This window comes from Orycteropus afer, unplaced genomic scaffold (assembly GCF_000298275.1).
Source record: "Orycteropus afer afer isolate SDZICR_OR568_19922 unplaced genomic scaffold, OryAfe1.0 scaffold00142, whole genome shotgun sequence".
Classification (NCBI taxonomy): Eukaryota; Metazoa; Chordata; class Mammalia; order Tubulidentata; family Orycteropodidae; genus Orycteropus; species Orycteropus afer.
The window spans coordinates 6724596-6749467 of record NW_006921729.1 but is presented as its reverse complement, the minus strand read 5'-3'; the positions used below and the strand labels follow the sequence as shown (position 1 = coordinate 6749467).

The 24872-nt window shown below is 42.1% G+C and overlaps 1 protein-coding gene across 1 annotated transcript; it reads right to left on the bottom strand.

The window, feature by feature from the left end:
- Nucleotides 1–1448: 1448 nt before the first annotated feature.
- RPL14 (ribosomal protein L14) lies at nt 1449–13885 on the bottom strand. The gene is made up of 6 exons (XM_007945760.1): nt 13805–13885; nt 6579–6680; nt 5827–5921; nt 2456–2555; nt 2307–2360; nt 1449–1766 (listed from the first exon to the last, which is right to left on the bottom strand). Exons 1-6 carry the CDS (start codon nt 13883–13885, stop codon nt 1449–1451), a joined length of 750 nt encoding a protein of 249 aa, XP_007943951.1.
- Nucleotides 13886–24872: the final 10987 nt, after the last annotated feature.

Below are 24872 nucleotides of genomic sequence, written 5' to 3'. Positions count from 1 at the left end.
GCTAACCAGAAGCCACACCCCATAAGATTGGGTGATCTACTTCCATATGATACCACCTCAGAAACCCAAAGCGGGGTTTGACCTGTTGGATCTGACCCGAGGGCAGAGTTTTGTTTTGGTTTTCTACTTTACCAAGCATGATGTCCTTCTCCACAGACTTGTCCCTCCTGATAACACATCAAAAGTGAGTAGTCTCCATCCTTGCTTCTAAGGAGCAGTCTGTGGTATATTTAACCCATCCAGCATCTAAAATCATCTCCCTTGGCTAACCTTTGCTCAGCACCGGTGTTCTCACAGCCAGTGAACCACAGGTACAGACTAGAATCCCTTATTAGTTGTTTCCTTCCAGGTCCAATACATGATCAAAGCCTACTAAAGTGGCATCACCATTACCTCTTCTAGGTCAGACCTTAACTCCAACCTTAAGACCACCATTCAGTCTTGCTCCTCTTTAACAGTACAATCTAAATATGATGCCTCACTTTTTTCACCAGCTTCCCAAAACCCTACCCTTACTGGATTTAACAATTAACCTGCTTGTTTTGTAGCTTCTAACCAGTCCTCCTCTACATTCCCTATAGGTTTCATTTTCTTCCTGTCTTGCAGCACCTTCTCATGCCATCTTCTAGAAAATGATAGGAATTCTGCTGGCACAGTGGTTAAAGCATTTGGCTGCTACTCAAAAGGTCAGCAGTTCACACTTACCAGCCACTGTGGGAGAATGATGAAGCATTCTGCTTCCATAGATTTACAGCCTTGGAAACCCTATAGGGCAATTTTATCTTGCTTTATGGGTCACTATGAGATGAAGTCAACCTGGTGACACTGGATTTGGTTTTGGTGCGACAAGTACCTAGTGACCTAAAGCTTTATTTTCACTGTAATAAAGCAGATGTTGTCAGAAAACTGTGCTCTGTAGCCATTTACAACAGGTGATTTTTTTTTCAAGCAGATGTCCAGGACTTGCTTCAGGTATCTTTGAGTACACTTGAACCTTCAACCAATTTGCACCTAGGACTTTTTCCATTTTAACCAATCTGTAAGCTCCTCTTCTAGTGTTATTTTTATATGGAGAATTTCATAGTGTCTAAGGTACTTGATTGTTAACCAGAAGGCTGGCAGTTAAACCCACCAGCCACTCCTCAGGAGGAAGGTTTGGCAATCTACTTCTGTAGTGAAACCACCTTGGAAACCCAAGGAGGGGATGATATGAGTCAGGTCTGACTCAATAGTACATAATAATAAAGCATCAAGAGGTTCACATTTTAAATACATATGGGATATATGCACAAGGGGAAAAAAAGGAAATCAATTTGTCTAAGGATGGAACTAACAATTTCACTTGAATCTGCCTCTGAACCCCAGCCCCAAGAACAGGTTTTAAATCTACTGGTGCAAACACTGTCAGCATGTCAAAAAGAAACTTTATTACTTTTATTAACAGCCTTTTATGCTTTCTTGCCTGCTGCCTTTGGCGCAGGTGTTTTCTGGGCTGGCACTTTCTGACCCTTCTGAGCTTTTGGAGGCCCACCCTTCTGGCCTGTAGCTTTCTCCTTTTGGGCAGAAACCTTCTCCTTCTGGCCTGCTGCCTTCTCCTTCTGGGCTGGAACCTTTTTGCCTGCAGCAGTCACCTTCTTCGCTGGAACTTTTGCAGCAGCTGCTGCAGCTACAGCAGCCCCCTTTGCAGCAGTTGCTTTTTTGGGAGAAGCTTTCAGAAGAGCTGCTCTTTGGAGCTTCTTAACTTCATACTTTATGAGTCTGTTTCTCTGAAAAATTTCAAAGTAGTAAAGTATTTGTTGTATATGTGTACAAAGAACTCTTGGATTAGACTACAAATACCACCTTAATTCTGTAATTTCCCATCTCTAGTAAGAAGACATTTTACTCATAATATTCCACGTATCTTTCAAATACCTATAATAGATTTAAGCTTTAATGAATTAAAGATGTAGGTTGAGGAATTTTTTCTTTTCTTTTTTTTTTAAAGGCACTTAGCCACTGTGAGTCGGCATCAACGTGATGGCATCAAGTTTGTTTTTTTGGCTTTCTCTGTATTTCCAAGAGGATTCAATTTTAATCAAAATGGTAAAGAACCTCTGGCTGATTGTCTGTGAAAGGTGGGTAGAATTCCTAAGGACACAGTAAACTATAATGAATGAGAATAAATTCTCTTTCACACAAAACACTCAAGAGGTTAGCAGCTTGAAATGGGAACTTATTGCTCCCTTATTATCCTGAAGCAAAGCTAGACACATATGCAGTCCTAATTTAAAATGTGTAAGTTCACCAAAACTTAAGAACGTTACCATTTTCTTTGCCTTCATGACTTTGTAACGATCAAAATCTGTCATCTTGGCTTTCTGTAAAAAGAAAAATAAATTATCCCTCTGGCACTACCCTCCCAGCCTCTAAAACAGAAAAGGTCAGAAATAGTCAAATAATCCCAAGATATTACCTTTTCTCTGGCTTCAATCTTCTTGGCCCACCTTGTGGCTGCCCATTTTGTATTGATATCTGCCTTCTGCCAGGCTTGCCGGACATACTTCTGACGGGCACTAGGAAAAGTCAGGACCATAGATCAAGGAATCAGCTTTAAAATTGCATAATTTTAATCAAAACTGAAAACTGGTCAATCTCATGGACATAAAAATCACCTTTGACCACATACATCATAATACCACTCAGAATAATATATACGTAGAAAATTTATTTATAACAACAAGGCAAAGCTAATTGTTAGGTCTAGTATTTATTTTGTACAACAAATGTTTAAAGCTTTGCAAATAGCCTAAAATCCAATTATAACCTTTTTGAAATTTCTTTCAGATGCAAATAGTTCAAGTATCAAAACTTGGTGTGCGTGCATGCAGACAGACAGACAGACAGACACACACACACACTAACCCAGTAAGCCCAGTGTGTACCAGTCGTAAGACAAGAGTGCCCTGAAAAGGTTAAGCCACCAGAAATTCTTCTCTGCCATTAAGTTCAACAAAAATCCTCAACACTGATCCCTAACTATGCTTCAAAACAATGCTGTACTCTGATGGTAGTTTCTGTTGGGCCAGTTCTGACCCATAGTGACTAGATGGACAAATAAAGGTCTAGGGCAATACTCCTGCATTAATAATCCGTAAGTAAAAATTCACTACTTAAATACCTCTTCATGGAAAAAATGCAAATGGCTAATAGCAACAGATGCTCGATTCACTTGTAGTTAAGGAAATGAAATTGTACACATTAGAAAAGTTTACCCATGCCAAGGGGCGAAATCTCATGCTGGGGGAAAAATAGGCAAAATCATCTCTGGTGCAACCTACTGCCCTGGGAAAGGTATCCGGTCACATTAACATTTCAAATGCACACATCTATCCCGACAAGTTTGCATAACCTCTTCTAAAGAACTAAAAGCAGAAGCATGGACATACCATTCACTTTAGATTGAGTGAAAAGTTGTTCAACCACTAGTACTTGCACGTCTATGATGTATACACCAGGCATTAGCTATCTGAAGTGCTAGGCTTAAAGCATTGATTTCTGTCCTACTGTTTTAGTGGAGGGGGAAGAAATGGAATAGGGAAAATGTACTCTGGAACATGTTGCAGTATTTAAATATTAAACTTACTGTTTAGTCTGTTAAGTCACATAGTCACTTCAGTTCCACTGAAACTGTCACAGAGGACTGCAATACTAACTATGGTGAGATTCATGAGCTTATCTATATGGTACTTTTAACCCTCTCTGCCAGGATTTGAGATGGATAGACTGTACTTTCCATGACGATCTTTTGAAATGTTTGGAGGATACAGCCAAAAGCACCTCAAGCCAAAGCTCTGTGATACGAGACTCCAAACTGTCTAGCTTTGTAGCATTTAGTCATCTTGGCCAACTTGAACCAGGTTTCAGAAAACTACATGGGATCTCTTAAGCCACAGCTCTGAATCCACTCTGCAGTGTGATATTTCGCTTATTTAGTTTCGATTGGAAGAAGCTCTGGTGGCGTAGTGTATAAGGCATGTGACTGCTAACCAGAAGGCTGGCGGTTCAAACCCACCATCCAACCCTTGGAAAAAAGGTTGGGTAATCTACTTTCGTAGTGATACTGCCTCTGAAACCCAAGGAGGGGTCGCTATGAGTCGGATCCCACTCAATGGCAGTGAGTTTGGCTTTTATCAATTAAGTGGTTTCTAGGAAGTATCTGAACTATCTTTTTTTATTTTTTTAAAACAAAATAACAAAGTTTTAATTAAATTTAAATTAGACCTGACTATAAAATGGGAAAAACAAAAGAAAAAATCTATAGAGGAAATTAAGCTAGTAAACGTCCACTGCTCAGCCTCATAGGGGTGAGCTGCGATTAAATGGCTCATCTTTTGAGAGGGACCTTGTAAATGACTTCCAGTGCACTAAATGGTGTCCTAATGGCCTGAAAGCCTTAATGTACCTCCCCAATTTATTCCTCACTGATCAGTAAGTCCATTGAGTATGATGTACTTTCCCTGTATACTCAAGAATAAATGACTGCAAGATGAGACTGTAGAGTTATTAAAACCAACATAATAAATAACAGTATAGCAAAACACCAGTGCTTTCTGTAGTAGTATATAGGAAAATATTTGACATTTCTACATTCTTCACATGTCCAATTCAGTAACATTCATCATATTGTTCAACCATCACCCTATGCTCAGTGTCCCCAAGCAGTCTTCCCCTCCCCCTCCAATCCATCTCTGGTAACCACTAATGAACTCTGATCTCCATATACTTGCCCATTTTACATGTTTCACAAAAAGGGATCATATATTTGTCCTTTCTGACTTATTTGATCTAGTATGTTTCCCAGGATCATCCATGTTTTATAATGTATTAGGACTTCATTTATCTTTATGGCTGAGTAATATTTCATTGCATGTATGTACCACATTACGCTTATCCATTCTCCTGTTGTTATGTGCCTTGAGTTGCACCCCCTCCTTGGGTTTCCGAGAGGGTATCACTACAGTAGTAGATTGCCCAACCTTCCTTCCGAGGAGTAGCTGGTGGGTTTGAACTGCCAGTCTTCTGGTTAGCAGTCAAGTGCCTTAGGCACTATGCTACCAGAGCTCCCACTGATATACATTTAAGTTGCTGGATAATATGGTAATTCTATGTTGAGCTTCTGAAAACTGGCTGTTCTATTTCTATCTCCATCAGCGATGGATGAGGGTCCCAATTCCTCCCCAACCTCGGTTGTTTTCTTTTTCTAAATCACAGCAATCCTAGTGGGTATGAAATGATATATCACTGTGGTTTTGTTGGACATCTTTTCATGTGCTTGTTGGCCATCTACTATAATGTTTTAATTTCCATAATCTACACTGTCAAAAAAAAAAATCACTACTTCTCATTACCTCAACTACATCAGGTGGGTAAAAGAATCTCCATATTGGCTGTCATAATCAAATGATGATGCACATTACTTAAACAACAGTTGGCAACATAGATCGATGATGTCTGTACATGATAGATGCCAATGAAGTGGACATGTGAATAATGGTGAATTGCCAAATGCTGCATTAAATATTTTTACAATTGAAAAATGCACATAGTAAGCACTCAACTCTATCTAGTATTCAAAGAGACAGACTTAACATAATTGTTTTAAAGCAAACAGTAAGTAAAACAGGTTCAGGGAGAGACCAGAATTTCTTAGGGAGGACTTTGTTGTTTGAAATCCTGAAAGAAACAGGGACCAAAAGAGAATAATTTTAGAGTCTAAGTAGAAATAAAGGCCAGAGAACTGCCCCCAAAAAAGTGATCTAGAACATTAAAATCATCCCAACATACCTATGTGGGAACTTGAGGATGAAGTCAGTGAGCTGCATGCATTTGAAAGGCATGGCCTGCCTCCTTACTTGAGTGCAAGGTCCATCAACCAAAGCCTAAAATATATAAGATCAAAGATCTCACTACAAAACCTAAAAGTAATCCAAAAGAGCAGATATTCTGTATAATTGTCTTTTCACCATCATCAACTCACCACTACTACTTAAATATACTCAGAAAAAGGGAGATTGTCCTATTTTTCGGTAGCCTTTTTAAAATTTCAACTTAAATCCTATAGCCTCAATGTTGGCTCAACAGTCACTCTACATCCTTAAAAATGTTCTAAGCAGTATTTTAAACTATTACTACAACACATCAACAATCGACATATACTGGTAATCTACTTGGCAATTTCAAGTGTTTAATCTTTACATTCCTAGCAAAGAATTTTGTTTGTTCACAACCCTTAGATATTGAGAATTAGCAAGCACAAAGCACCTTTTTTGTGCTTGGAACGGTTCTAAATGCTAAACTTTACATACAGTAACTCATTTAAACTTCACCAATGTTCTACCCCCATCATAACTGGTTAAAAAGTCCGGCTAGTTAAAGTGGCAGAGGTAACACTCAAGCCAAGTAGTTCTGGTTGACTCAAGTGTGTCCTATACTGTTTCCTCAATAGTAACATAAAGCTGCCATACAAAGTACTTCCGCCTATGATATTCACCGTTCACCAAATGAAATAAAAACTATTACATTTTCCTTACACTTACCCTGTTTTGATCAATGACATCTACAATCGCGACCAGTTTTCCGGCATGAGGTCCAAAGGAGACGTAGGCCACCCGGCCAACCTCCACGAAACGCCTGAACACCTAAAACAGAAAAGACTTAATCAAAATCCACGCAGGATTATAAGACTTGCAGGTGAAGGACAACGTGGCTGAGAAAAGCAACAGGAGACCTGAGAGGAATACGCCCAAGGGCCAGGGACAAACCTAGATGGACGAAGCCGTCAGGAATGATGGCGGAGGATAAAGCCTGGCTCTGGCCGGCCTCTAGAACTGAGGGTCCTGCAACCCTTCGCCCGTGAGCCCGGCTCCGTTCGACGAGGGCCAGCCAGGCCACTGGCCGGCTCAGCCTTGCAACGCCGGCGGCGCGCACGCGGGGTCCAAGGCGCGCCAGGCCCTACACGCGCTCATCGGCTCGTGGGCCACCGCGTCCGGGGAGAACTCGAACTGTGTCACCGACTGCCCACAGACCCTTGTCACGCGCTGCCCGAAACTTTCTAGACACTATTCTGAGACTCAGAAAACCTCTCGCCAAAAGGAGGTCGAGCAGCATGGTCACCAGACCCAGAGCCCGCAGCAGAGGTACTCACCATCTTGTCGGCGTTCGGCGAGAAAGAAGTAGGCCGGCCCGACTATGCGCATGTGTGGAAGGTTGGCCCCGCCCCTTCTGTTAGCAAGACACCGACGTGGGCACCGATTGGTTCGCGGGGGTGTAGAGGTGATTACGTACACGCATGCTCACAGGGAAAATGTGGCGGAACTGGTTTGGTTTTGGTAACTCTTTCGTGTACCTGTGGCGTGAAATTGACTTCGGTGATCTGAGACGGAGAGTTACAGGTCATATTTTAAGGAACTCTGGTAGCATAGTGGCTAAGACACTTGCCTGCTAACCAGACGGCTGGCGGTTCAAACCCACCAGCCACTCCTCGGAAGGAAGGTTGGGCAATCCTACTTCCGTAGTGATAACTGCCTCGGAAACCCAAGGAGGGGTCGCTATGAGTCGGGGCCGACTCCACGGCCCATAACAACAACAACAACAGGTTGAGGATGAAGAGCACAGAAGCTAATGACTTCCATTGTATACTTTGTTACTATATCATTTGAATTCTACTCGAACATTCTTTGATCTTTTCTTTCACCTTCCCAAGTTTTGTCTAAATGCTGTTGTTCCTCATGACTTATTATTACGCTTTATAACCTTCTCACATTCTCTCTCTAAATGACCGCAGTAATTTTAACTTTTTAGTTTGAAGTAATTCGTACTTACAGAAAAACCGCAAAACCAGTACGAATAATTCCCATAAATCCTTGTTAGGTTCTCCAAACACTAACATATTGCTACGTTTGCTTTATCATTTTGTCATTTTTTTTTTCTGAGAGTAAATTGCAGACTGATGTACCTTTATGGCTAAATAATTTAATGTTTATTTCCAAAAACAAGGGCATTCTCAAATTATCACAGTGTTGTTAGTGGCTGTCCAATAGGCTCTGACGTAGTTCATCTGTAAAAGTACAAAAGGTTGCCAAGTTCTTCCTCATCTTCATGATCTTTGATGTTTCTTGTTGTTGTTACGTCCCCGTGGAGTCGGACGACTCACAGCTACCCCTTCTTGGGTTTCCGAGGCGGTATCACTACAGAAGTAGATTGCCCAACCGTCCTTCTGAGGAGTAGAAGTCAAATACCTTAGGCACTAAGCTACCAGAGCTCCTAGCTTGAGTCCACTAAATAATCGCAATGTTGTTTTTGTTAGGTACCATCGAGTCAGTTCTGACTAATAGCTACCCTTTGTAGGACTAAATGGAATACTGCCTGGTACTGTGCTATCTTTACACTCCTTGCTATATTGGAGCCCATTGTTGCAGCCACTGTATCAACCCATCTTGTTGAGTCTTTTGTCAAACATGATATCCTTCTCCAAGGACTGGTCCCTCCTGATAACATGTCAAAAGTAGAGCATTCTCTCTGTACTTTTTCCAAGACAGATTTGTTCATTCTTCTGGCAGTCAAGGGCATATTCCAACAGTCTTGGCCAACACCTTATTTTGCAGAATGGCCCTCAATTTAGATTTGTTGGGGTTTTCCTCTGATTAGATTCAGATTATGAATTTTTGACAGAAATGGTATTTACTATATGAGAGCTTAAATTTTAAAGCTTGGGTTGTGGAAGGCTGTGGTCTACAGTGGGAGCCCTAACTCCATTTTGAGGCTTGACATAAGCTTCAGATGCCATTTGGTTCTTTGTGCCCATTAAGCCAGCATTGTGGCTGTGCACAGACAAGTTCTAGGACACACTTAGGGAGAAGCAGTTTGCCTTCAGTAGAAGTATGGTTGGAAGTAGATTATACTCACAAGGAACTAGGGAACTTAGCTGAGAGTGTCCTTTTCTAATTTGATATTTTTTGACATCTACTTTGTGGCTAAGAATCAGGCTGCATGGTCTTGAGTCACAGCCTATCTGGACCACCACCTAGCCAGGTAGTCAAGGCCCAAAACAAATCCTGTAACCCTTTCCTATCTTCAAATGCCAATCATGGTCTTTTCCCTGGTTCTGTAGAGCCACCTGCACCAGTCTTGAAAGCTGTCTACCATCAATCATGATTTTGTGATGATTCCCTTTTTCAAAAGTCATATCTAATTAGCCACATGGCCATGACTCAGTGGACTCCATTTAGCATTCTTGTGCTGATGGTTTTCCCTCATCCTGGATGACTGTCATTGATTTGTCCAAGGCTTAATAAAAGTGTCTCTATTAAACCTGTTTGAATCTGGGTTATCGTTTCCCCTATTACAATACTTGATGCTTTACATCTGTATTAGAGCTTAAATTCTAAAGCATTTGGTTTGTGGAAAACTGGTCTGCAGTGGGAGCCCTAACTCCATTTTGAGGCTTGACATAACTTTCACATGCCATTTGGGTTCTTCTTGACCATTAAACCAGCATTGTGGCTTTTCGTAGACAAGTTCCAGGACAAATCTAGGGAGGACCAGTTTACCTTCAGAAAGAGTATGGTTGAAAGTAGATGATGCTTACACAAGGAACTAGGGAACTTGCCTGAGTGTGTCTTTTTCTGATTTAAATTAAGGTTGGGGTCTTGGTATTGTTTGGTAATCACCTTGTAGCTAAGATGCAGGCTGCATGGTTATGAGTCACCACCTATCCGGACCACCACTATCCAAGTAGTCAAGGTCCAGAACCATTCCTGTAACACTTTTCTGTCTTCAAATCCCCAACATGGTCTTTTTCCTGCTTCTGTAGTCCTGCCTGCAACAGTGATGAATCAATCTGCACCGCACGATTTTGTGATGATTCCCTGTATTTTTCAATCACATATAACTAGCCTCATGGCCATGACTCATCAGACTCCATTCAGCTTTCTACATGTTGATGGTTTCCCTCATCCAGGATGATTGTCTTTGTTTTCTCTTTGTCCTGTTCAAAGCTTAATAAAAGTGTCTCTATTGAACCTGTTTGAATTTGGGGTCTCTTTTCTCCTATTACACATAATCACATACCATCTCTAACCCAATATGGTGGTGGTCCTTTATATCATTTGGTTCACATGGTGATCTTTTTGCTGAAAATTCCCAAATGTATTTCAAGCCTTACCTCTAGGCTCTATGCCAGCATATGTTGCTTGGATTAGTCTAATAGCCTCCTAAATGACCTCCCCACTTCTTCCATTGCCCCTTTTAATCCATTCTCTGCTCAGCAGCCAAACCCCCCCCCCAAAAAAAAAAATCCCAAATTCACTGCTGTTGAGTTGGTCCTGACTCACAGCAACCCCTCTTTCGGTTTCTGAGGCCTTATCACTGTGGAAGTAGATTGCCCAATCTTGCTTCCAAGGAGTGGCTGGTGGGTTTGAACCACCAGCCTTCTGATAGCCTCCTAAATGACTTCCTCACTTCTTCCATTGCCCTTTTAATCCATTCTCTGCTCAGCAGCCAGAGGGGTCTTTTTAAAAAGTAAATTAGATCACATCACTTTCCTGTTTTAACACATTTCAACGGCTTTCCACGGTATTTTTTTTTTTTTTTTTAATTGTGATTTGGGTGAAGGTTTACAGAGCAAATTTACTTTCCATACAGCGGTTCACATATACTTTGTCTCATGACATTGACCACAGTTTACCACAATGCAACAGTTCCCCTCCCACTTCCTCCCCATAGTTACCTCCTCCTACTGTCCATCCCCCCATGCACTCATGCCCCCTGAGCTGTCTCCCTGTGCATATGCAGCCCTTCTCCCATGATTGTTCTCTCCAAAGAGTGTATCTACTTGAGGTAAATGTTCAACTCATATGCCTGTCTTTTGTTTGGCTGGAAACCACAGGTGTGGGTTCAATTCCAAATCTAAAGGGCAGCTAGGGGCCATAGTCTCAGTGGTTCCACCAGGCTCTATCGGATCAGCAAACCTGGTCCCCCCCCTTTTTTTTCCTCCAAATGATTTTGAGTTTTGTTCCACATTGTTCTCCTTCTCTATCAAGGATCTCCTACATAGATCCCCTTTCAAGTGCTTTCCACAGTATCAAGAGTAAAATCTAAACTTACTCTGATTACCAGGCCCACCATCCTAAGACCCTATAGCCAATCACACCCTCCTTCCTCTGATTCACACTGTTTGAGCCACACTGGTCTTGAACAGACCAAGATCTCTTCTGTCCCATCACCTTTGCACATGTTTCTCTTACCAGGAATGCTTTTCCCTCTGTTCATACTCATTGCTTGGTGCATTTTTTTCCAGATATCTCTTCTTCAGAGATTTTACCTGGCTACCCTATAAAGGGGAGGTCTGGTAGCATAGTGCCTAAGGCACTTGACTGCTAACCAGAAAGCTAGCAGTTTAAACCCACCAGCCACTCCTTGGAAGGAAGGTTGGGCAAGCTACTTGTGTAGTGATACCGCCTTGGAAACCCAAGGAGGGGTCGCTATGAGTTGGGTCCGACTCGACGGAACATAACAACAACAACAACAACTGTGTAAAGAGTTGATTACTCTCCCTCCCTATTTTCTAGCTTGGCCGTTTTGTTCCCTCAGTTATTACCACAATTACAATCACTTATTTTTTCTGCCTACTTGAGTTGTTGCAGCTTTGTGCCACTTAGAATATAAATTCCATGAGGTAAGTACCTTGGCTTTTTTCTCTATTTTCCTGACCTTAACACAGTGCTTGGTAGGGTCTCAGTAAATGGGTAATGAATGAGTTAATCTTTAGGCCTCACCTCATGCATGTGAAAGATGGACAATGAATAAGGAAGACTGAAGAAGAATTGATGTTTTCGAGTTGTGGTGTTGACAAAGAATAGTGAAAGTTCCACGGACTTCCAGAACAAGTAACAAATCTGTCCTGCAAGAAGCGTAGCCAGAATGCTCCTTGGCAGAATGGACAAACTTCATCTCATCTACTTTGGTCATGTTGACAGAAGAGACCATTCCCTGGAGAAGGATATCATGCTTGGTAAAAGTGGAGGGTCAGTGGAAAAGGGGAAACTCAACGAGATGGATTGACACAGTGGCTGCAATGATAGGCTCAGGTACAGTAAGGACTGTGAGGCTGGTGCAGGATGAGGCAGTGTTTTGTTTTGTTGTACATGGGTCACTGTAAGTCGGAGCCAATCACTGGCAATTAACAACAACAACATCTTACTTTATAATATACAAAGCAAAAGGCATGAATAAGAATGTTTACAGTAGTTTTTTTTTTTTTTTTTTTCCCCAATAGTTCCAAGCTGGACACTACCCAAAGGCCCATAAGAAAGAGAATGGATAAATTATGATAGCCTACAGCAATGACAGTGAGTAAACAACTGCCTGGAACATATGAATGAATCTCACACATAACACTGAAAAAGCCAGACGGAAAGAGTAGTGCTGTATGATTTCATTTATATAAAGTCCTAAAACAGGCAATACTAATCTATGATTTTTAAAAGTAGTGATCACACTTACCTTTAGAGCAGGCAGAAGGGGCTGGGAAGAGAGGAGCTTCTGAACTACTGATATTTCATCTTATACTCAAGTGTGAAAATTTGAAGCTGTATCTTTCTGATTTTGAGGTGCTTGAGTGGCACAAATGGTTTGAGCTCAACTACTAACCTAAAGGTTGATGGCTCCACCACGCAGTGGAGCTGTGGAAGAAAGACTGCTGATCTGCTTCTATAAGAATTACAACCAAGAAGATCCAATTCTGTAACACATGGTTTGGTTTACCTTTCAGACTTGTGCATTTTTCCCCAAAACCTGTGCTAGGTTTAAAAAAAAAAAAAATGAGTGGCGTTTTCTGGCTCTACATCTAGATAATGAGGGGCAGGAATCTGTATTTAAAAACAAACTCCCCAAGTGGTTCAATGGACACTATTTCTGAATTGCATTATTTGATTATATTGTTGTTATTGTTGTCATGTGCTGTGGAGTTGTACCCAAACCCATAGCGACCCCTCCTTGGGTTTCTAAGGCGGTATCACTACAGAAGTAGATTCCCCCAACCTTCCTTCCTCCTCTTTAAAGTATTCCAAATGCCCATTCTTATCACCTTTTCTACAGGATGAAGTCCAAACTCTCTAGCTTTACATTCAAGTGTAAAGCTAATCTCACTAATACGAGTTCTTTAACTTTTTCTCTCAAGCATTGTGTGTCCCCTAACCTATATCTACTTCCGTAGAGATACCGCCTGGGAAACCCAAGAAGGGGTCTCTATGAGTCCAATCGTCTTCAAGGCAGTGAGTTTGTTTTTTGAGTATAACTGCAATGTAATTTATTAAGCTAAGCCTGTCAGCCTCGGGAGGTCGCAAAATACCATTTGCTGCCTACTACAGATGTCAGAAGCCGACAATTGGACCAAAGCCTACTTAAGGCTCGGATTGGGAGGCTACATCTCTTCCGGAAGGCCCTCCCTGCTCGTCCAATCATGGAAAGGAAGGGCAGCACGTGAGGACAATGCGAGTAACCAAGACCGCATCTTAGACCTGCTTTCTTAGCGCTTCCAGTCTCTACCCGCAGACCACCCCACGCCGGAACGCCCTTCCCTCCTCCTCTAATGAAGCGCGAGCCGTGGTCTGTATCCGCAACAAATTTAGCAGTCGGAAGGTGCTCCTGAGTTTAGCAGGATCTGCAGATCAGTGGTTCTACCACAGATCTGTCAGGGGTCGCCGGGCCGACTGATAACATGGGTCCCAGTTATTGGCGCGGGAGAAGGCAGCAACACACTCACTCTTCGGCAGTGTCCTAGGGTCCCAGCGGATGTCGGCGTGCCCAGGGCTGTGTACTCGTAGTCAGCTGGACCCAGCAGCATTCCTGACAGCTTCAGCTGAGTAGATATGTCTCCCTCTCCGCCCCACCCCCCCAGTCACTAGGGAATGTTTGTCGTCGAGAAAGAACTCAAGTATGTTCAAGAAGTGAACCAGAACCTACCTAGAACCTTGACATCCTTCCTTGTTCCTGTAACTTTTCCGAGAAGTGAACAAACCCCAGATATGACCCACCTGGCACAGTAGTCTTTAGGACAGGTACATGTTGGTTTAGCAATGAAAAACTGTGTTATGTCTATTTTCAAACTTTATAATTTTAGGAGGCCAGGTGGCGTAGTGCCTAAAGCATTTGACTGCTAACCAGAAGGTTGGTGGTTCAAACCCACCAGCCACTCCGCAGAAGGAAGACTAGGTAATCTACTTCTGTAAAGATTTACCGCCTTGGGAACGCAAAGGGGGTCGCTGTGAGTTGGAATCCACTTGATGGCAGTGAGTTTGGTTTTTTTTGGAAGCTGAGCAAAACAATGTCTAAGCCCAGTCAGTCAGCCTAAGACAACCAGGAACAAACAACAAAATCAGATCTGTTGTTTTCATTGCAATGAGAGATATTGCACACTAGAGAAACTGAGGCATCTCACCAAACACAAGAAGAGAGAGTTATTGTAGGATTCTGAGGAAGTGTGGAATTCAGATGAAACTTAAATGGAACAGTGTTTTGATAGATGCAAAGTAGGTCTACGTAAAGGGATTAACTTCAGTCCTGGACTGCACCATGGATCTAGAGTCCTGTTTCTTTAAAAATGTCTACAAACTCCTTTTCTGAAGCTTTGCACCTGGATTGTAAATTGAGGCTGCTTCTTGGTGGTAAAGTGACTTAGATCCTCTAGGCAATAATGGTGGGATGTTTCATCTTACAGATAGAATTCCAAGCAGCAAAATTCCTAAAAGTCTTTGATTTTGGAGAACAAAGTTTCTCAGTAAGAAAGCAGTAGTCACTGAGAGAAGAGGCGTTATTACGACACTTTACAGAGGCAGCTTGTCATTGGCTGAAATACTGCATTCTGTTACTTTGCCTTTATTTGTACCTGTTTTCTTGCCTGATGAATAATAATAAAAAAAACCTCAATGCCATCAAGTCAGATCCAACTCTTAGTGGACCCCTCCTTGGAATTCCGAGGTGGTATCATTATGGAAGTTGATTGCCCCATCTTCCTTCTGAGGAATGGCTGGTGGGTTTGAACTCACTAGCCTTCTGGTAAGCAGTCATATGCCTTAGGCACTATGCCACCACAACTCCTAACTGATGAATATCCATGAAGATTTTACTTCGTCAGATCCAGATATTTTTTACTTACACGACAGGAATGCTGGTGGCCTGGCAGGAAGATACTCTGAAGGTTTTATCAATGGGAAGGTTCTAGATCTTTCTGTTGCAAAGCAGGGAGTAAACTAACAAGCCACAGGGATTACACAACTGGAATGAGAAAGAAGTTCATAATGAGGAAGACGTTGGCCTATTAAATCAGAGCAACCTGAGTGAGATGTAAAAGGTGCTCTTAGTAACCTAGTGATTGCCTGCAAAACAGAAACAAAATCTGTAAATATATCCTTATTAGAAAATGTTTAAGGGATAGCAGAAAAGAAGTGAGAAGCAACACAAAAATCAAACCACAAGGTAAGATGTCTTAGTTAACTAGTGCTGCTATAACTTTTTGTTACTATGTAAGTGGCTGGCTTTGAAGAACAAATTTATTTTCTCCAAGTTCTTGAAACTAAAAGTCTAAAGCAGGGTTTCAACTGGGTAGATTCCTTCTGTAGGCCTCTGTTCCTCGTTTCTGTTGTCCGCTAGCAATCTCAGCATTCCTGTGCTTGTAGATGGGCCCTCATATGATCTGTCTTCCTGTGTGTGTTCATGTCTATTGTGCCTTTTTTAATAAAATACCAGTCAGAAGGGATTAGGTTTAAGCCCTACCCCCACTCTGGCATGACCTCAATAACATAGCGAAAGAGAACTCCTATTACCAAACAGGGCCATATTTACAGGTATAGGAATTGGGATTTTCACATTTCCTTTTTGGGGATGCAGTTCAATCCATAGCATAAGATAGATAAGAAATCTTACTGTTTGTCAAGACACATTGAGAAGTAAATTTCCTTTACTTCCTCATATCCCAGTCACCCATTCCACACCATTTTTTCCCTGGAGGCAACCACCATTATATACATCTCTTGTATATACTTCCAGAGATGTTCAGAGCAGATGTAAGTACCTAGGTTTATATAGTCTTCCAAAAGAGAATTCTTTTCAGCTTCTTTGTCTTCAGGTGAGAGAGAAGCCAGGTCCTTGCTGGGATTATGATGGGAAGGTTAACAATAGTGGGGAATCTTCCTAATTGAATTCTTCTTTGATATTTGTGGGTACCATTATGCAAGTAACTCAGTTTCTTATGGCCCCAGGACAAATCTTTAGAGCATGTCTGCCTGCTTGTCTGGAACAAGTATGTTAGAAGGTAAGAAAGGAAAATAAGGCCTTATGTGTTGGGTAGGGTTCATGGATTGTCTAAGTGATGGACAGGAAGCTTCAAAATCTGGGTGAAAAGAACATGTCCATAGGCCATACTAGAACCCTTGTGAAAGTGGAACAGATAACGCCATGAGCGTTTCTCATTTTTCACTAGGTCTTGAAATAAGGACCTCCTCACCAGCTCTGCCATTCCTAGCCTTTGTCCTCCAGGCTTCTAGGCCACAGGTGACTACTGGGATTGGCTGAAAGATGAACTGCAAGTGGGTTATTGCTATAATGACCTTTCAGGATGACCCAGTTGGGTCCCTACTACTGCTGAGACCAAGTGAAGAGAGAACTGGGTTTAGGCAACGTGGTGGTTAAGTTTGTGTGTCAGCTTGGCTTGGTCTGGTTGAGTGACTGGGCAGCTGAATGCAGTTATTCTCCATGGTGAGATTGGTAATTAAGTCCATGGTGGAATCTATTGGAGCAGCTGAGTAGCTGCTTTGGGTATGTGGTCTGCTTCCCATATATAAGCAGCAGCTTTGGGAATGGTCTCTAGTTTATGGCACACTCGAACCCTGCGTGTAGCCATGTCATTGTTTAGCAGCCTGCTATGCTCTGTCGAGCTTGGGACTTTCAATGGACTTAATTAATGGCCTGCCATGTGGTTTGGTAACATCAGGACTGTGCCTTTGTACTTGTCAACCTTGGGCTTGTCAGCCTCAGCAGACAGCAGCTGTCTCAGTGAAGAAAAGCTTCTAGCTTCAGTGGGCCGGGAGCAGGAGGCAGAGCTGAAGCCCAAAGTCAAGGGGGTTTCACCCAGCCCCTAGAGCCTGGTACTTTGAACTGGGACTTAAAGCCTCCAAACTGTAAGAGAATAAACTCCTGTTTCTTCAAGCCATCCCATTTGTGGCATATTCCTGTCAGAACTAAGTAACTAGAACAGAGTACAAATGTGCACAGTTCATACCATTTGGGAATTCTGTGTGAATATCTGAAAAATAGTGTGCTGATGTGTGAACAGCAGTGGTGTTGGAGAGTAACTGTCTGTTGTATGAATGTATGTGTGTGCTAAGTATGCCTGGGTGGTATGGGGTGTCAGAGTATAGCAGAGGGGTAGGTTATCTGTGTATGATGTATAGGATGGGTATGGTGCAAGAGAGGATGGAGAGTTGGGACTGTGGTGGGTGTGTGGGGAAGAGGCATGGTTTTGTGAGCATGTTAGTGTATGTGTGAGGGGAAATAGATGTGACTGTAGTGGGAGATTCACTGTGTCCTTGTGGTGTGTGTAATGTTCTGAATTGGAACCCAATTGAATGAGAGTAGTTGTGTCTTTTCTTCTCTTCAACACTAGGACAGCTGGCTTTTTCTAATTATGACAACCCATAGGACTGATGGCTTGTTATTGAGCCATGTTTCTGCACATCAGCTGTGAGACTGGGATCCAGAGACAGCAAGCAACATCATAGTCTTTGATGCTCTTCACAACATCAAAAATAGGTTGGGAACCCCAGGAACTCAGGGTGGAGTCACTAGTATATGCCAGGGGCCTAAAACAGTGCCTAGAATAGAATTTAAAAAACAAACCAAACAAGCAAACAAAAAACCCCACCAAACTCACTGCCATTGAGTTGATTCTGACTCATCGCAACCCCCATTAGATTTCTGAAGCAGTAAATCTTTATGGAACTAGATTGCCCCATCTTCATTCTGCAGAGCAGCTGGTGGGTTTGAACCACCAGCCTTCTGGTTAAAAGTCAAATGCCTTAGGCATTACATTACCAGAGCTAGCTCGTTTTAGAATAGACTAGGTCCTCAATAAATATTTTTTGAATGAATGAATACTCAAAGCCTTAGAACATACTAACTGGCCACTAAAAAGAAGGGCTGCCCTGTTTAAACTGACCTCACAGGCTAGGCCCCAAGGCCCCTAGAGCCAGGAAAGGGAGGGAGCAGGAGAGGCTGAGGACCTGTGGAGCACCAGGATATCCAGGTAAAAGGGGTAGGAAACAAGGCTAGGCTCCAAGCCGCCTAGAGCCAGGAAAGGGAGGCAGTGGCCAGGGACCACAAAGTGGCAGGTTCCAGGTAGGAATTAGCTAAGGGGAGGGTGCAGAGGTTTCCAACAGCTAAGGGAGACAAACTTGTCTGTCAGTTTTGTTATTCTGTGGGGCTTGTATGTTGCTGTGAGGCTTGAGGCTGTGCCACTGGTGTTTCAGACGCTAGCAGAATTTCACATGGTGAACAGGTTTCGTGCTCCTTACAGACTAAGACAGACTAGGAAGAAGGAGGAGACCATCTACTTCTCAAAAATTGGCCAGGGAAAACCTTATGAATAGCAGAGAAACACTGTCTGATACATTACTGGGTAAGTTTATGAATAGCTCAGAAACATTGTCTGACAGTGCAGAAGGAGGAGCCCCTTAGGTCCAAAGGGACTCAAAATAGGACTGGGAAAGAGCTGCCTCATCAGAGTAGAACCAACTTGATGATACGGATAAACTAAGTCTTTCAGGACCTCCATGTGTTGACAGGGCACGACTCAAATTGAGGAGACACAGCTGCAAACATCCATTAATAACTGGAGCATGGAATGTATGAAATATGAATTTAGGGAAATTGGAACTTGTCAAAAATGGAACAGAATGCATAAAGGTTGATATCCTAGGTATTAGTGAGCTGAAATGGATGGGTTTGGGGCATTTTGAATCAGACAACCATATGATCTACTATGCTGGGAATGACAAATTGAAGAGGAATGCCATGGCATTGATCATCACAAAGGATGTTTCAAGATCTGTCCTGAAGTACAGTGTGTCAGTGATAGGGTAATATCCATACACCTACAAGGAAGACCCATTAATGCTACTATTATTCAAATTTATGCACCAACCACCAAAGCCAAAGATGAGGAAATTGAAGATTTTTATAAACTTCTGCAGTCTGAAATTGACTGAACATGCAATCAAGATATATTGCTTATCACTGGTGATTGAAATGCAAAAGTTGGAAACAAAGAAGAATCACTGGTAGTTGGAAAAATTGGCCTTGGTGACAGAAATAAAGCTGGAGATCTCATTATAGAATTTTGCATGACTGACAACTTATTCATTACCAATACCTTTTTCCAACAACACAGATGCCAGCTATACACGTGGACTTTACCAGATGGAGTACACAGGAATCAGATTGACTAAATCTATAGCAAGAGGAGGAAAAGCTCAATATATTCAGCCAAAACAAGGCCAGGACCTGATTGTGGAACAGACCATCAATTGCTCATATGCAAGTTCAACTTGATGACAATTAAAACAAGTCCATGAGAGCCAAAATATGACCTTGAGTATATCCCTCTTGAATTTAGAGACCATCTAAAGAATAAATTTGATGCATTGAACACCAATGACCAAAAACCAGAAGACTTGTAGGATGACATCAAAAGCATCATCCATGAAGAAAGCAAGAGGTCATTAAAAATATAAGAAAGAAAACACCAAAATGGATGTCAGAAGAGACCATGAAAATTGCCCTTGAGTGAAGAGTAGCTAAAGCAAATGGAAGAAATTACAAGATAAAAGACCTGAACAGAACATTTCAAAGAGCAGCTCCAGCAGACAAAGTCAATTACTATAATGAAATGTGCAAAGACTTGGAGTTAGAAAACCAAAGGGGAAGAACGCGCTCAGCATTTCTAAAGCTGAAAGAACTGAGGAAAAAATTTAAGCCTCAAGTTGCAATATTGAAAGAATCTATGGGCAAAATATTGAATGATGCAAGAAGCATCAAAAGAAGATGGAAAGAATACACAGAATCACTGTACCAAAAAGAGCTGGTTGATCTTCATCCATTTCAGGAGGTGGCATATGTTCAAGAACCAATGGTATTGATGGAAGAAGTCAAAGCTGCACTGAAGGAAGTGGTGAAGAACAAGGCTTCAGGAATTGACGGAATACCCATTGAGATGTTTCAACAAACGGATGCCCTGCTAGAAGCACTCACTCAGTTATGCCAAGACATTTGGAAGACAACTACCTGGCCAACTGACTGGAAGAGATTCATATTTGTACCCATTCCAAAGAAAGGTGATCCTACAGAATGTGGAAATTATCGAACAATCTCATTAATATTGCATGCAAGTAAAATCTTGCTGAAGATAATTCAAAAACGGTTGCAGCAGTATGTTGACAAAAAACTTCCAGAAATGCAAGCTGGACTCAGAAGAGGATATGAAACAAGGGATATCATTGCTGATGTCAGATGGATCTTGCTTCAAAGCAAAGGATACCAGAAAGATGTTTATTTGTGTTATGTTGACGATGCAAAAGCATTAGATTGTGTGGATCATAACAAATTGTGGATAACATTGAGGAGAATGGGAATTCCAGAACACTTAATTGTACTCATGAGGAATCTGTACATAGACCAGGAGGCTGTTGTTCAAACAGAAAAAGGGAACATTACATGGTTTAAAATCAAGAAGGGAGTGTGTCATCGTTGTGTCCTTTTCTCATACTTATTCAATCTGTATGCTGAGCAAATAATCCAAGAAGCTGGACTATATGAAGAGGAACGTGGCATTGGGATTGGAGGAAGAATCATTAACAACCTGCAGTACGCTGATGACACAACTTTTCTTGCTGAAAGTGAGGATGACTTGAAGTACTTACTGATGAAGAGTGAAGAATACAGTCTGCAGTATGGATTACATCTCAATATAAAGAAAACAAAAATCCTCACAACTGGTCCTATGAGCAACATTGCAATAAATGGAGAAAAGATTGAAATTGTCAAAGACTTCACATTGCTTGGTTCTACAATCGATGCCAATGGAAGCAGCAGTCAGGATATTAGACGACATATAGCACTGGGCAAGTTGGCTGCAAAGGACCTCTTTCAAGTGCTGAAAGAAGGGCAAAGATGTCTCCTTGAGGACTAAGGTGTACCTGACACTAGCTATGGTATTTTCAATTGCCTCTTATGCATGTGAGAGCTAGACAGTGAATAAGGAAGACTGAAGAAGAATGGATGCTTTTGAGCTGTGGTGTTGGTGATGAATGCTGAAAGTACCATGGACTGCTAAAAGAACTAACAGATCTGCCCTGGAGGAAGTGCAGCCGGAATGGTCCTTGGAGGTGAGAATGGCCAGACTTCATCTTACTTACTTAGGCTATGCATGTTGTCAGAAGGGACCAATTCCTGGAGAAGGAACTCATGCTTTGTAAGGTGGAGGGTCGACAAAAGAGGGGAAAGCCCTCAACAAGTGGACTGACACGGTGGCAGTGGCAATGGGCTCAAGTATAGCAAGAATCATGGAGCTGGCTCAGGACCGGGCGGTGTTTCATTCTGCTGTGCATAGGGTTGATATGAGTTGGAGATGACTCTATGGCACCTAACGACAACAACAGCTTCTGAAAAAGAACCAGGAAAATTGATTTGGCTACCTAGCTAGCTATGCTGATACAGGGTACTCTTCAGTATAGGAACAGAAAGTTCCACATGTGTTGGAGTCTTAGCTGCACCAGAAATAGACAAAGAGCTTTCTGAGTCTGCTAAGTAGGTGAAAGCTCCTGCATCACCATGGAAACACCTCTCCCTCTAAGGAATGACATTCTGACAAGGAAGGATGCAGCTTAGTGAACCCAGTTGTAAACAAGAATATGGAATGAATGATAAGTATATAGTGTGTCCTGGTGATACATGCTGTTGAAAAAATAAAGGAGAATGGGGAATGTGGGGGAAGAGTTGCTATCAGATTGGAAGTGTTGCTCTTTTAGATAGAGAGGTGAAGGAAAGCATTGCAAAGAAGTTGACACTTGATACAGACCTTGAGGAGATGATGGACCAACCCATGTGGATATCTGGAAGAAGTGTATTCCAAGCAGAGGAAACAGCAAGTGCAAAATTTGATTGGCACATATGAGGAAAAGCAAGGAGACCAGTGAGGCTTGAATGGAGTGAGTGAGGGAGAGAAAGTATGAGATGAGAGGGCCAGGATGTGCAGAACCTCAGAAGCCACTGGAAGGACTCTGGCTTCTACTCTGAGGTGGAAGCCATTGGTGGCTTTCAACAGAGGAGTGACTTAATTGATTGACTTACATATGATCTGACTTAATTTTTAAAAGAGTACATTGGCTTTTGGGTTAAGAATAAACTGTATACGGCAAGGTTGAAGTTGGAGACAAGACAGAAGGTACTGCAAAATCTATAAAGGACAGTGTTGAACCTGAAATCCTGAGCTTTGTACGCCTCTGTACCAGCAATGGCACTGTCTCAGAGGCCAATGTGGTGCTCTTAAACCAAGTGTTAAAAACCCAGCTTGTACCAGATGTTTAGTACTGGTAAGCACTGTAAGGACTCCAGTTCCTGTTAGTAATAAACTCTCATGTACCCAGCACCCATCCTCAACAATTATGCAGCCAGGGCCAATCTTGTTTCATTTCTACTCATTCACTTCTCCCTCTTCTGTGTTATTTTTAAAGCAAATCCCAGATATTTCATCCATAAATATTTCAGTATGTATCTCTCAATGATAACACTCTTTAAAAGAAATATAACCTCAATATCACACTCAAAAATTAACAAAAATTCTTAAATATCTTCAAATTTTTGATCCAGTTTTGGAGGAATACTTTGAACCTTTGTCCTTATTTGCTTAGAGACAATGGCTGGTCAGAAGCCTGAGGGAGGCAGAATCAGTTTTGGGAAGACCAACATCTTAATCTCTGTCAATAAAATAACCACAGAATTGTGGTTGAAAATCAGACATACATGCATACACATAAACAGAGAATTTGTGTAGCTAACCTTTATAACCTGGGGGCAGTAGTGGTTTAGTGGTAGAATGCTCTCATTCCATGCTGGGTTTGATTCCTGGCCAATGCACCTCAAGTGCAACAACTGCTCATTTGCCAGTGGTGTGCTGCATGTTGCTGTGATGCTGAATAAGTTGTAGCCTAGCTTCCACAGTAAAATGCATTAGGAAAAAGGGCCTGGGCATCTGCTTTAGAAAATCAGCCATTGAAAACTATGGAGTGCAATGATTTGATCTGTAATCAGTCATGGGGATGGCACAGGACCTTGTGCGTGGGGACCCTGTTCAACCCTGATGGCACTTCCAGTGATCATCAGGCACTTCTCTAAGTGACTTATGAGTGTCAATCATTTATTAATCCTTACAGACCCATTTAACCTCTGAGTAGAGGTGATATTATCCTCACTTTACAGATGAGGAAACACACATAGGTAGGTTAAGTAATTTGAGCCCTGGTCCCTTCCCGCTCAGTGGCACAATTCAGACTCAGAGACTTTGCTCTCAGACACTACACTATATTGTTTATTTTTAAATAAGAAAGAATGCAGAATTTGTTCAGGGCATAAACTTGTTGGGCAGGTTCAATCAGGTTGAGGAAATTAGTTACATTTCTGGTGGAGAAATAGTATCTCCTCAAACCTAAGAGTTGAAAGAAGTTACAGGAGTACCTACCTCAGGGGAAAACTTGAAACAGGGACTCATGATGAATGTACTGAGTTGTCCAATAGTCACCTTGAACATTAAGCTCACATGCAGCTCCTGAATTTCAGCACCCCACCCTCAACCTTACTCAGTCTTCCCTGAGTCAGTGGCACTTTCCCCTTCCAGTTATTAATTGTTCAGTCCAGATAGATAACTTGGAGTCACCTTGACCCCTCTCTTTCATACTCTACATCCAGTCAAACAGGAGGTTTTGTTCTACCATTAAAATCTGACCTCCTCTCTCCTCTGTTACTGCAACCCTGGCCTTAGTTGCCATTATCTCTTGTTTTGATAACTGCAGTAGCCTCTGTGGTTGTTGTTGTTGTTGTTATGTGGCGTCAAGTCAGCCCTGACTCATAGCGACCCCTCCTTGGGTTTCCGAGGCAGTATCACTATGGACGTAGGATTGCCCAACCTTCCTTCCGAGGAGTGGCTGATGGGTTTGAACCGCCAGCCATCTGGTGAGCAGTCAAGTGCCTTAGCCACTATGCTACCAGAGCTCCCGCCTCTGTGGTAGTCACTTCTAAAATGATGCTGCCTTCTCCTAGTATTCACACCCTTGTATAATCACCTCCCCTTGGAAAAGGGCTGGAACTAGTGACTTGCTTCTAAGGAATAAAATATGGCAAAAGTGATGCACTATCACATTGCAATTAGGTTATACACTAATGTGACTCTCTTTTCTGTTTGCTTGTTCTGATGAAGCAAGCTGCAATATTGTGAGCTGCCTTGTGTAGATGCCTGTGCGGTAAGGGTATGAGAATAGTCAGACAGCAAGGAACTAAAGCCCTCAGTCCAATAGCTTGAAAGAAACAACACTGCCAAGAACCAGCTGAGCAAATTTGAAAGCAGATTGTTTCCCAGTTGAGCCCTCAGTTGACTGCAGCCCTGGTTGGCAGTTTGACTATAGCCTTGAGAGGGGCCTTCAGCCAGGACCTAGCTTAGTCACCTCCAGATTCCTGACAAGGTAGAAAAAGACTGAAATCATAAACACTATTATTTGAAGCCACAAAGT

What these genes read in the sequence shown, in the direction of transcription:
- RPL14 (XM_007945760.1), bottom strand. Translation starts at nt 13,885, where the DNA reads ATGCTGCTGGGTCCAGCTGACTACGAGTACACAGCCCTGGGCACGCCG. An exon ending in CCCTAGGACACTGCCGAAGA is followed by an intron (nt 6,681 to 13,804) that starts GTGAGTGTGTTG and finishes TTTCTGTTTTAG; the next exon opens with GTGTTCAGGCGTTTCGTGGA. An exon ending in TCATGAAGGCAAAGAAAATG is followed by an intron (nt 1,767 to 2,306) that starts GTAACGTTCTTA and finishes GAAATTTTTCAG; the next exon opens with AGAAACAGACTCATAAAGTA.